Source organism: Mirounga leonina, unplaced genomic scaffold, assembly GCF_011800145.1.
Source record: "Mirounga leonina isolate KUSES-001 unplaced genomic scaffold, KU_Mleo_1.0 Mir_168, whole genome shotgun sequence".
NCBI lineage: Eukaryota > Metazoa > Chordata > Mammalia > Carnivora > Phocidae > Mirounga > Mirounga leonina.
Window position 1 is genome coordinate 16,608,386 of NW_023270426.1, and position 12,209 is coordinate 16,620,594.

General features: G+C 36.6%; 1 protein-coding gene across 1 annotated transcript in view; it reads right to left on the reverse strand.

The window, feature by feature from the left end:
• The window catches only part of MEIKIN (meiotic kinetochore factor), a 107,283-nt gene that overhangs the window by 75,155 nt on the left and 19,919 nt on the right, over window positions 1-12,209 (reverse strand). Inside the window, exon 7 of the mRNA XM_035015037.1 lies at window positions 4,385-4,424. Within this exon, the coding sequence (XP_034870928.1) occupies window positions 4,385-4,424 (40 nt within the window). The remainder of the gene's footprint in view (window positions 1-4,384; window positions 4,425-12,209) is intronic.

The following is a 12,209-nucleotide window of genomic DNA, read 5'->3' on the forward strand; positions in this document are numbered from 1 at the left end:
GAGATACCATCTTACACCAGTTAGAATGGCAAAAATTGACAAGGCAAGAAACAACAAATGTTGGAGAGGTTGTGGAGAAAGGGGAACCCTCTTACACTGTTGGTGGGAATGCAAGTTGGTACAGCCACTTTGGAAACAGTGTGGAGGTTCCTCAAAAAATTAATAGAGCTACCCTATGACCTGGCAATTGCACTACTGGGTATTTACCCCAGAGACAAGATGTAGTGAAAAGAAGGGCCATATGCACCCCAATGTTCATAGCAGCAACGTCCGCAATAGCCAAACTGTGGAAAGAGCCGAGATGACCTTCCAACAGATGAATGGATAAAGAAGATATGGTCCATATATACAATGGAATATTACTCATCCATCAGAAAGGATGAATACCCAACTTTTACATCAACATGGATGGGTCCGGAGGAGATTATGCTAAGTGAAATAAGGCAAGGAGAGAAAGTCAATTACTATATGGTTTCACTATTTGTGGAACACAAGGAATAGCATGGAGGACATTAGGAGAAGGAAGGGGAAAATGAAGGGTGGGAAATCAGAGGGCAAGACGAACCATGAGAGACTATGGACTCTGAGAAACAAACAGGGTTTTAGAGGGGAGGGGGGTAAGGGGATGGGTTAGCCCGGTGATAGGTATTAAGGAGGGCACGTACTGCATGGAGCACCGGGTGTTACATGAAAACAATGAATCGTGGATCACATCAAAAACTAATGATGTGTTGTATGGTGACTAACATAATATAATTAAATTAAGTTAAATTTTAAAAAAATTATTGATTACCCCTTCTGAATTGTTCTGAAGTTTTCCCTTTTTGCTGTCCTGGCTGATAAAGTTCAGGTCCTATTATGCCTCACTTGAAATGCTACAAAAGACATTCCCCTTCAATCTAATCACTTTTTTTTTTTTAATTTTATTTATTTATTCATGAGAGACAGAGAGAGAGGCAGAGGGAGAAGCAGGCTCCCAAAGAGCAGGGAGCCCGATGCGGGACTCGATCCCAGGACCCTGAGATCATGACCTGAGCCGAAGGCAGACGCTTAACCATCTGAGCCACCCAGGCGCCCCTAATCACTCTTTCTAATCCACCTTTTTCTTTGTTGCAAAAGTGATTATTTTAAGACAGAAATATTATCATGCATATGTCTGTGAAGAGGTGAGATAACAGGCAAGAATTTTGGTTGGGTAATGTAAAAGTTCTACAGAGATCTACACTCAAAAGTGTAATAATCCTCACCCCCACAAGCTCATCAGCACAGAATAGCTAAACCATAAATCCCCACCAAGGAAAATAACACTGTACCATCTACTATTTAATTCTGATAAAAAAATCAACTTATAAGACAGTAAGAGTTGTACATGATTATTTGACAGACACAAAATCTATCAAATAGCTATAGACCTTTTCCTTGTATCTCAAAAAGCTGAGGGCCAAAATGTGGTTCAATTATATCATCTGATTCTTAACTCTTATGGCTTATTTATTTTTGGTCTATTATATTTCTTACCTGTATTTTCTATTAAAAATTATATTTCCTTGGTTTCCTTGGTCTTAACTTTATTTTTACAGTTTTATTGATGTAATTCACATATCACACAATTTACCCATTTAAAGTGTATATTCAATGGCTTTTAATATATTCAGAGTGTTGTGCAACTGTCATCACAATTAATTTTAGAACATTTTCATCACCTCAAAAAGAAACCCTGTACCCATGAAGCAGTCCCTATTTCTTCCCAAACCCCCTAGACTTAAGTCATCACTAATCTGCTTTCTGTATATACAGATTTGTCTATTCTGGATACCTCACACAAATGCAACCATAAAATATGTGGTTTTATATGACTGGCTTCTTTCACTTAGAATATGTCCAGGGTTCATCCATGTTGTAGTATATATCAGAATTTCATTTTTTATTATTGAATAATATTCCATATGGCTATACCATATTTTATTTGTCCATTCATTAGCAGATAGACATTTGGACTGTTTCTACTTTTTAGGCTATTATGAATAAAGTTTCTGTGAATATTCATGCACAAGTTCTTGTGTGGAAATGTGTTTCCATTTTTCTCAGGTATGCATACCTAGGAGAGGACTGCTGGATCAAATGTAACGTTTTGAGGTACTGCCAAACTATTTTCCAAAGCACCTTCACCATTTTAAATTCCCACCAGCAATGTGTGAGAGTCCCAATTTTTCCATATCCAACACAAAAGTTATTATCAGTATTTTTAATTATAGCCATCCTAGTGGGTATGAAGTGATTCTCATTCAAGTTGACTCGCATTTCCTTAATGGATAATGATACTGAGCATCTTTTCATGTGCTTATTGGCCATTTATATATCTTCCATGGAGAAATGCCTGTTTGGATCCTTTGTTCATTTTTTTTTTTTTTTAAGATTTTATTTATTTATTTGACAGAGAGAGACAGTGAGAGAGGAGCACAGGCAGGGGGAGTGGAGGGGGGAGAGGCAGGCTTCCCGCCGATCGGGGAGCCCGATGCGGGGCTCGATCCCAGAACGCTGGGATCATGACCTGAGCCGAAGGCAGGCGCTTAACGACTGAGCCACCCAGGCGCCCCCGGATCCTTTGTTCATTTTTAAATTGGGTTATTTTTTCCTTTTATTGTGAGTTGTAAGAATTCTTTTTTTTTTTTTTAAGATTTTATTTATTCATTTGAGAGAGAGAGATAGCGAGAGAGAGAGCACAACTGGGGAGGAGAGGGAGAAGCAGGCTCCCCGATGATCAGGGAGCCCAACGTGGGGCTCAGTCCCAGGACCCTGAGATCATGACCTGAGCCGAAGGCAGATGCTTAACCAGCTGAGCCACCCAGGTGCCCCAAGAATTCTTCATATATTCTGAATACAAGTCCCTTGTCAGATATATAATCTGCAAATATTTTATCCCATTCTATGGATTGTCTTTTCATTTTCTTTATGGTGTCTCCTGACTTTGTTTTTAAACTTGTATGAATTTTTTGCAAGTTCCTTCAAACTTTGAAAATTAAAATGTTTAAAAGTTTTGTTATATTTTAACATCTTACTGAAAATCTTTCAGAGACTCCCAACACATTCAAGAGAAAATAAAAATCCCAGCCCTAAGGCCATTCATGATCCAGACTATGACCACCTCCTTCAATTTAGATACTGTCTCTCTCACATATGCCTTACCCCTCAGTTTACATGCCCCAAACCAAATTCTTGATCTTTGCCCACAATGTTTTTCCTCAGTGTCTCCCATTTTAATAAATGGCAAAACCATCCTTCTAGTTGCTCATGTCAAAACCGTGGGGTCAGTCTTGACAATTTCATACTCTACCATTCAATCCATCAACAAATAACAGTCCATCCTGTTAGTTCTGCTTTCAAAATATATGCAAAATCTGACCTCTCTACCTTTACTCTTACCACTCTGGTCCAGTATCTCTTGCTTAGATTACAACAACAGTCTCCTAAATATAATCTCCCTAATTCCTTGTCTCTTCATAATCTATTCTCAACACAGTAGCCAGGGTGATTCTTTTAAAACCTAAGTTGTAGGGGCGCCTGGGTGGCTCAGTCGTTAAGCGTCTGCCTTCGGCTCAGGTCATGATCCCAGGGTCCTGGGATCGAGCCCCGCATCGGGCTCCCTGCTCGACGGGAAGCCTGCTTCTTCCTCTCCCACTCCCCCTGCTTGTGTTCCCTCTCTCGCTGTGTCTCTGTCAAATACATAAATAAAATATTAAAAAAAAAAAAAAAAAAAACCTAAGTTGTATCATGTCACCCTTTCAACCTTTCAAAGGCTTTCCAATCCACTCATAGTCACCTACAGTGTCTTATGTGATATGGCCTCTGCTTCTTCTTTCACTTCCTCTCCTTTCTCCTCCTCCCACACTCCACTCCTGGAACCCAGGCCTTCTTGCCTCAGGCCTTGCTCCAGCTATTCCCTCTACCTGGAATACTCTTCTCTCCTGTGAGTGACACATCTAGCTCTGTCTCCTTCTTTAGGTCTCTGCTCAAATTTCAGTTACAACTTCTCTGACAACACTAGTTAAAATAATGAGCCTCCATTCCAATACTCTCTCACCCTCATCTTACTTTTTTTCTATAGCTTTCATTACCACATAGAATAGTATAAATTTACTCACTTATTTATTGTCCACCTCTTCCAACTAGAATGTGGACTTGATGAAGGCAAAGATTTTGTTTTTAATCAATTTCATTCATTACAATATATCTCTAGCAACTAGCATACTTTTGGCATATAATGATTCCTCAACCAACCATGAATAAATGAACACCTGAATTTGTGGGCTAATAATCATTCCAGCTATATAACTACTAGAACATAGGGTTTTCAAAAGCACAACTTTAAAATGTTAGTTCTTACATTTCTCTATGGCATTTCTGATAGTCTTCTGAAGGCATACCTAGGAAAAGAAAAAAAAAATCTATTAGAAATATAATTCAAACAGAGAGCAGAGGCCAAAATTAGGTAAAAAGAAATAGTCTCTCTAAAATATATGGTAATAGGGACGCCTGGGTGGCTCAGTCGTTAAGCGTCTGCCTTCGACTCAGGTCATGATCCCAGGGTCCTGGGATCAAGTCCTGCATCGGGCTCCCTGCTCCTTGGGAGCCTGCTTCTCCCTCTGCCTCTCTCTCTCTGTCTCTCATGAATAAATAAATAAAATCTAAAAAAATAAAAAATAAATAAATAAAATAAAATATATGGTAATAGTACAGTTTATTTTTATAATTTTATTTTTATATATTGTTTTTATGTCTGCCACTTAAATTGGGTAGAAGTATTTTCAAAACACCAAAATAAACAAAATTGTTGGGAAATTTTATGAGATGCAGGAATCTATCAGCCTATATTTGGATACTTATAATTTTTGAAGTCCTTTCCAATCTTTTATCTTTCTTGATTCTTACAACAGTCCTGTGAGGCAAATATTAACAATTTACTATTCTCATGTTACATATATGAAAAAAATAACTGGTCAAGTTATAAAACTAACAGCTGCATACCTGGAACTTAAACTCAGATCTCAAGGTTCTTAATCTAGTACCAAATATATAGATATGCATATTAGTAGATTGATTAGCCAAGAAAATGCCTACCAGTCAACATTTTGCTGTCCAGATCCACTATGATATTACTTAGGAACATAAAGAACCATGGGAGTAGTCTTCTGAAGAACTTATTACCCTAATCAGCTGCATAACTCTGCTTACATTTAACTAGAATTTTACAGTTAAGTAAAAGTGAAGTGAATGGTGCCTAGTAATCACTGAGAAGCATTTCCCTGAAATGGAGTTTCCTAAAATACAAAAGACTACAGTGAACTACTCTCTGCTTTTGCTGATAGTAGTCTCTTGGTTTTCCTTCTGATGATCTAGACATGGCCTGTGACTCAGTATAACAGGAGCCCTGCATCTCCCTGCCCAAAGTGACTATTCAGGGATAGGCATATGAAATAATTTAAGCCAATGTCTAACACCAGGACTTTTATTCAAATCATTGGGAAAGAGAAGCACTTTGTTCACTGGATTAGAGGTTGTGAGTATATAAGCCTGGACCTAAAAAGAGTTCCTATATTAAGGGAGCTTAGCTGAGAGTTTAACTGGCACAGAGGGACTATGAGCTGAGAGATGGAAAGGAATTGGTTCCTATTGATGTCATTTGAAATCCTGGATCAAGTTGTATTTGCATATCATTACTGATGGGTTTTTCAGGTACATGTGGTAATAACTTCCTTTTTTAACCTAATAAAGTTTGAGGTAGGATTTTTTTTCTTTTTCTTTTTTCTTTTTTTTGTCACGTGCAGTGGACAAAGAGCCTAACTGAAACACTTGCTAAAGAGATAGGCTGCTTCTTTGGGCACTTTATATCAGCAAAGGAGTTGCCAAACTAAACATAACACAGAAGATAAGGTTTTTGAACTGTCAGAAATACTGCCAACCAGACAGCTATCAAGTCTCCCTTAAGGGACCCCATAATCAATGCTTAATTCTTTGACTGATATTATTTATCCCTGCTTTTTGGTAGGCTCTGATAGGTGAGCTGACAACATCCATTCCCATTCCCCCTCTCCATTCTTTTTTTCCATTTTCCCTTGCTTTATACCAATATAGAGACTAGGAGGGTGAAATACTTGTTTTGGGGGGGTTTTTATATATAAACTTTATCAAAGAAGCCTCCCCAGTAGTCAATAGGTATATGACTCAGTCCTGGCCAATAGATCTAAATAGAAGTTTTCTGGGGAATTTCTTGGAAAGCTTTTGCTCTTCTGATAAAAAAAGATGTATATGGCTAATATGGCCTTTTCTCATTCTTTTTCCCTGGAACTCCCGTGATACCTAGAGGCTTAGCAACCATTCTACAACTATGCGGAAACAATCCAACAGACTTGGTGGTAGAAAGATACAATGACTATAAGATCTTAATGCTGTCAGTGAGCTGCTACATCAGCTGTGGCCTGGGAAGAGAAGTAAATCCAATATAAATATACATTTTTTGCATGACAAAAAATAACATACACAAAAAGACAACTGACAAACTGGGAGAAATATTCATAATATATACCACAGACAAAAGGCTAATATTCTTTAAAAATTTTTTTGAGTATAGGTAACACATAGTACATTAGTTTTATGTGTACAACATGGTGATTTAACTTCTCTATACATTATATTATGCTCACCACAAGTGCAGCTACCGTTTGTCACCACAGGAAGCTATTACAATACCACTGACTTATTCCCTATGCTGTGACTTTTATTCCCTTAACTTATTTATTCCATAACTGAAAGCCTGTGTTTCCTACTCTTCTTCACTTGTCTACACCCCATTCCCTTCCCTCTGGGAACCATTAGTTTGTTCTCTGTATTTACAGATCTGATTCTGTTTTTTTGTTTGTTTTTTAAATTCTTTTAAGTTTTATTTATTTAAGTAATCTCTACACCCAACGTGGTACTTGAACTCACAACTCTGAGATCAACTCTGAGATCACAACTCACATACTCTTCCAACTGAGCCAGCCAGGTGCCCGTTTTTTGTTTTTTAATCTGCTTTGTTTTTTATGATTTCACACACCTGAAATCATATGGAATTTGTCTTTCTCAGTCTCACTTATTTCACTTAACATAATACCTGCTAGGTCCATTCATGTTGTTGCAAAAGGCAAGACCTCAACCTTTTTTATGGCTGCATAATATTCCTCTCTCTGTGTGTGCGTGTGTGTGTGTGTGTGTGTGTACACCATATCTTCCTTATTCGTTTGTCCATCGATGTACACTTAGATTGCTTCCATATCTTGGCTATTGCAACTAATGCTGCAATACATAGGGGAGCATGTATCTTTTCAAATTAGTGTTTCTGTTTTCTTTGGGTAAATACCCACTAATGGAATTATTGGATCATATGGTATTTCTATTTTTAATTTTTTGAAGAACATCCACACTGTTTTCCACAGTGGCTGTACCAACTCACATTCCCACCAAAAGTGGATAAGAGTTATTTTTTTAAAAAAATTTTGTATTTAAGGGGCACCTGGGTGGCTTAGTTGGTGAAGCATCTGACTTGGGTTTCAGTCATGATCCCGGGGTCCTGGGAATGAGTCCCTCGTTGGGCTCCCTGCTCAGTGGTGAGCCTGCTTCTCCCTCTGCCCCTTCCCTGTGCTTGTGCTTGTGTGTTCTGTCTTAAATAAAATCTTTTTTAAAAATTTGTATTTAAATTCAATTTAATTAATATATGCTGTATTCTTAGTTTCAGAGGTAGAATTTAGTGATTCATCATTTGCATACAACACCTAGTGTTCATTACTTCAAGTGCCCTCCTTAATGTCTCATCACCCAATTACCCTATCTTCTCACCTGCCTACCCTCCAGCAACCCTCAGTTTGTTTCCTGTAGTTAAAATTCTCTTATGATTTGCCTCCCCCTCTGTTTTCCTCTTACTTTCTTTTTCCTTCCCTCCCCTATGTTCTTTGGTTTTCTTTCTTAAATTCCACATATGGGTGAAATCATGTGGTATTTATCTTTCTCTGACTTATTTTGCTTAGCATAATACCCTCTAGTTTCACCCATGTCATTGTAAATAGCAAGATTTCATTTTTTTTTTTTTAAGATTTTATTTATTTATTTGACAGAGAGAGAGACAGGGAGAGCGGGAACACAAGCAGGAAGAGTGGGAGTGGGAGAAGCAGGCTTCCCGCTGAGCAGGGAGCCCAATGAGGGGCTCAATCCCAGGGCCCTGGGATCATGACCTGAGCTGAAGGCAGATGCTTAACGACTGAGCCACCCAAGTGCCCCAAGATTTCATTATTTTTGATGGCTGAGTAATATTCCATTGTATTTATATACCACATTTCCTTATCCATTCATCTGTCAATGGACATCTGGGCTCTTTCCTTAGTTTGGCTTTGTGGACTTGCTGCTATAAACATGGGATGTATGTGCCCCTTTGAATCACTGTCTGTATCCTTTGGATAAATACCTAGTAGTACAATTGCTGGGTGGTAAGGCAGCTCTATTTTTAACTTTTTGAGGAACTTCCATACTGTTTTCCAGATGGCTACACCAGTTTGTATTCCCACCAACAGTGTAAGAGGGTTCCCCTTTCTCCGAATCCTCACCAACATCTGTTATTTCCTGAGTTACTAATTTTAGCCATTCTGACTGGTATGAAGTGGTATCTCATTGGGGTTTTGATTCATATTTACGAGCGTTCCTTTTTCTCCACATCCTCACCAACAATTGTGTTTTCTTGTCTTTTCATTTTAGCCATTCTGATAGGTATGTGGTTTTGATTTGCATTTCTCTGATGATTAGTGATGTGGAGTATCTTTTCATTTGTCTGTTGGCCATCTGTATGTCTTCTTTGGAAACATGTCTATTCAGGTACTCTGCCCATTTTTAAAATTGGATTGTTTGGATTTTTGGTGTTGAGTTGTAGAAATTCTTTATGTATTTTGGATATTAACCCCTTATTGGATATATCCAATGGAAGCAAATAGCTTCTCCCATTCATTAGGTAGCCTTTTTGTTTTATTGATGGTTCCTTTCACTGTACAAAAGCTTTTTAATGTAGTCCCAATAGTTTATTTTTGCTTTTGTTTCCTATGCCTCAGGAGATATATCTAGAAAAATGTTGCTATGGCTGATACAAAAGAAAGTACTGCCTGTATTCTCTCCTAGGATTTTTATGGTTTCAGGTGTTATATTTAGGTCTTTAATCCATTTTGAGTTTATTTTGTATATGATGTAAGAAAATTGTCCAGTTTCATTCTCTTGCACATAGCTGTCCAGTTTTTCCAGCATCATTTATTGAAGAGGCAGTCTTTTCCCCATTGTATATTCTTGCCTCCTCTGTCACAGATTAATTGTCCATATTGTTTAATTTTCTCTATTCTGTTCCATTGATCTATGTGTCTATTTTTGTGCCAGAACCATACCATTTTGACTACAGTTTTGTAGCATATCTTGAAATCTGGAAATACAACACCTCCAGCTTTGTTCTTTCTTAATATTGTTTTGGCTATTTGGGTGTTTTGTGGTTCCACACAAATTTTAGAATTATTTGTTCTAGTTCTGTGAAAAATGCTATTGGTATTTTGATAGGGATTGCACTGAATCTTTGGGTTGTTTTTGGAAGTATGGACATTTAAAAAATATTAATTCTTCTAATCCATGAGCATGGAATATCTTCCTATTTGTGTCCTCTTCAATTTCTTTCACCAGTGTTTCATAATCTTCAGACTACATGTCTTTGACTTCCTTGGTTAAGTTTATTCCTAGGTATTTTATTCTTTTTTGTGTGATTATAAACGGAGTTGTTTTCTTAATTTCTCTTTCAGCTACTTTATTATCAGTGCATAGAAATGTTACTGATTTCTGGGTATTAATTTTGTATCCTTAAACTTTATTGAGCTTATTTATTACTTCTAATAGTTTTTGGTAAGGTCTTTGGGGTCTCTTCTATGTACAGTATCATGTCATCTGCAAATGACAGTTTAACTTCTTGCTTACTGATATGGATGCCTCTTATTTCTTTTTCTTGTTCAATTGCTGTGGCTAGGATCCTTATCTTGTTCCTGATCTAGGAAAAGCTCTCAGTTTTTCACCATTGGATGTGATATCAACTGTGGGTTTTTTTCATAGATGGCCTTTATTATGTTGAAGTGTGTTCCCTTTAAATCCACTTTGTGGGAAGTTTAACATGAATGGATGTTAAATTTTGTTAAATGTTTTTTCTGCATGTGCTGAGATAATCATATGATTTTTATTCTTCATTTTGTTGATGTGGTGTATCATATTGATTGATTTGCAAATATTGAACCATCCTTGCATCCCTAGAATAAATCCCACTTGGTAGCAGTGAATGATCCTTTTAATGAGGTTTGCTAGTATTTTACTGAGGATTTTTGCAACTATGTTCATCCAGGATTTTGACCTGTAACTAACTTCTTTCTTTCTTTCTTTTACTTTCTTTCTTCTTTCTTCCTTCCTTCCCTTTCTTTCTTTCTTTTCTTCCTCTTCTTTTTCTTTCTTTCTTTTTCTTTCTTTCTTTTCTTTCTTTCTCTTTCTTTCTCTTCCTTCCTTTTCTTCCTTCTTTCCTTCCTTTCTTTCTTTTCCTTCTTTCCTTCCTTCCTTTCCTTTTCCTTCCTTCCTTTCTCTCTTTCTTTCTTTCTTTTTCTTTTTCTTCCTTCCTTCCTTTTTTCTTCCTTCCTTCCTTTTTTCTTCCTTTCTTTCTTTCTTCCTTTCTTTCTTCCTTCCTTTTCTTTCTTTCTTTTTCTCTTTCTTTCTTTCTTTCATTCTTTTCCTTCTTTCCTTCCTTCTTTCCTTCCTTTGTGTGTGTGTGTATTTGTCTAGTTTGGTATCATGGTAATATTGCCCTTGTGGAATGAATTTGGAAGATTTTCTTCCTCTCCTATTTTTTGGAAGAGTTTGGGAAGAATAAGTATTAACTCTTTTTTAAATGCTGGGTAGAAGTCACCTGTGAATCATCTGGTCCTAGACTTTCATTTTTTGGTAGTTTTTTAAGTACTGATTCAATTTGTTACAGTAATTGGTCTGTTAAGATTTTCTATTTCTTCCTGATTCAGTTTAGAAGATTGTATGTTTCTAGTAATTCACCCATTTCTTCTAGGATGTCCAATTTTTTGGCATAATTTTTCATATTATTCTCTTAAAATCTTTTATATTTCTGAAGTCAGTTATTACTTCTCTTTCATTTCTGGTTATATTTATTTGGGTAATTTCTCTTTTTTTCTTGATGAATCTGGCTAAGGGCGTATCAATTTTGTTTCTTTTCAAAGAACCAGCTCCTGCTTTCATTGATCTGTTCTATTGTTTTTTGTTTTTGTTTTAGTCTCTATAACATTTATTTCTGCTCTGAACTTTATTTTTTCCTTCTTTCTACTCACCTTGGGCTTTGTTTGTTCTTTTTCTAGTTATTTTAGGTTTAAGGTTAGATAATTATTTGAGCTTTTTCTTGTTTCCTGAGGTTTCTTGAGGTCTCTATCACTATATATTTCACTCTTAGAACTGCTTGTTTTAAACGTTTGAGACCATTATGTTTTCATTTTCTTGTGTCTCCATGTAATTTTTTATTTCCCCTTTGATTTTTTTGTTGACCCACTGGTTGTTTTGTATTATACTGTTTAGTCTCCACGTGTTTCGGGGTTTTTTTCCAGTTTTTTTCTTGTGACTCATTTCTAGTTTTATACTGTTGTGGTCAGGAAAGATGCATGGTATGATTTCAACCTTCTTAAATTTACTAAGACTTGCTTAACACATAATATAAATATTCATGGCTTTGTACTGATATGAACAACTGAATAAATAAGTGGCAGAAAAGAGATAGTTCTTTTACAGTAGAATTCCAATTAGTAAATGTAACAGCAAAGTGTGAAATAGAAAATCACCATTAGACGAACACCAGAGTAATAAATGTCACAGTCAAATTCCTCTGATGACTACCAATATCAGTGAATGAAAGTTTGAGGAGAAATAGGAATTACAGGGTCTCAAACTATCTTTTCTATATATTTAGTAACACAAAGGGAAACTAGTAACTTAACCATGCAGAAAACCACAGACACTATGTTAATCAAATGACAAAGTTTAATATCACCAGTAATAAGATATACTGACATCAAGAACTTCATACGATGTACTAAAAAGGGTGTAACGTCATTTCTGCAGCATTC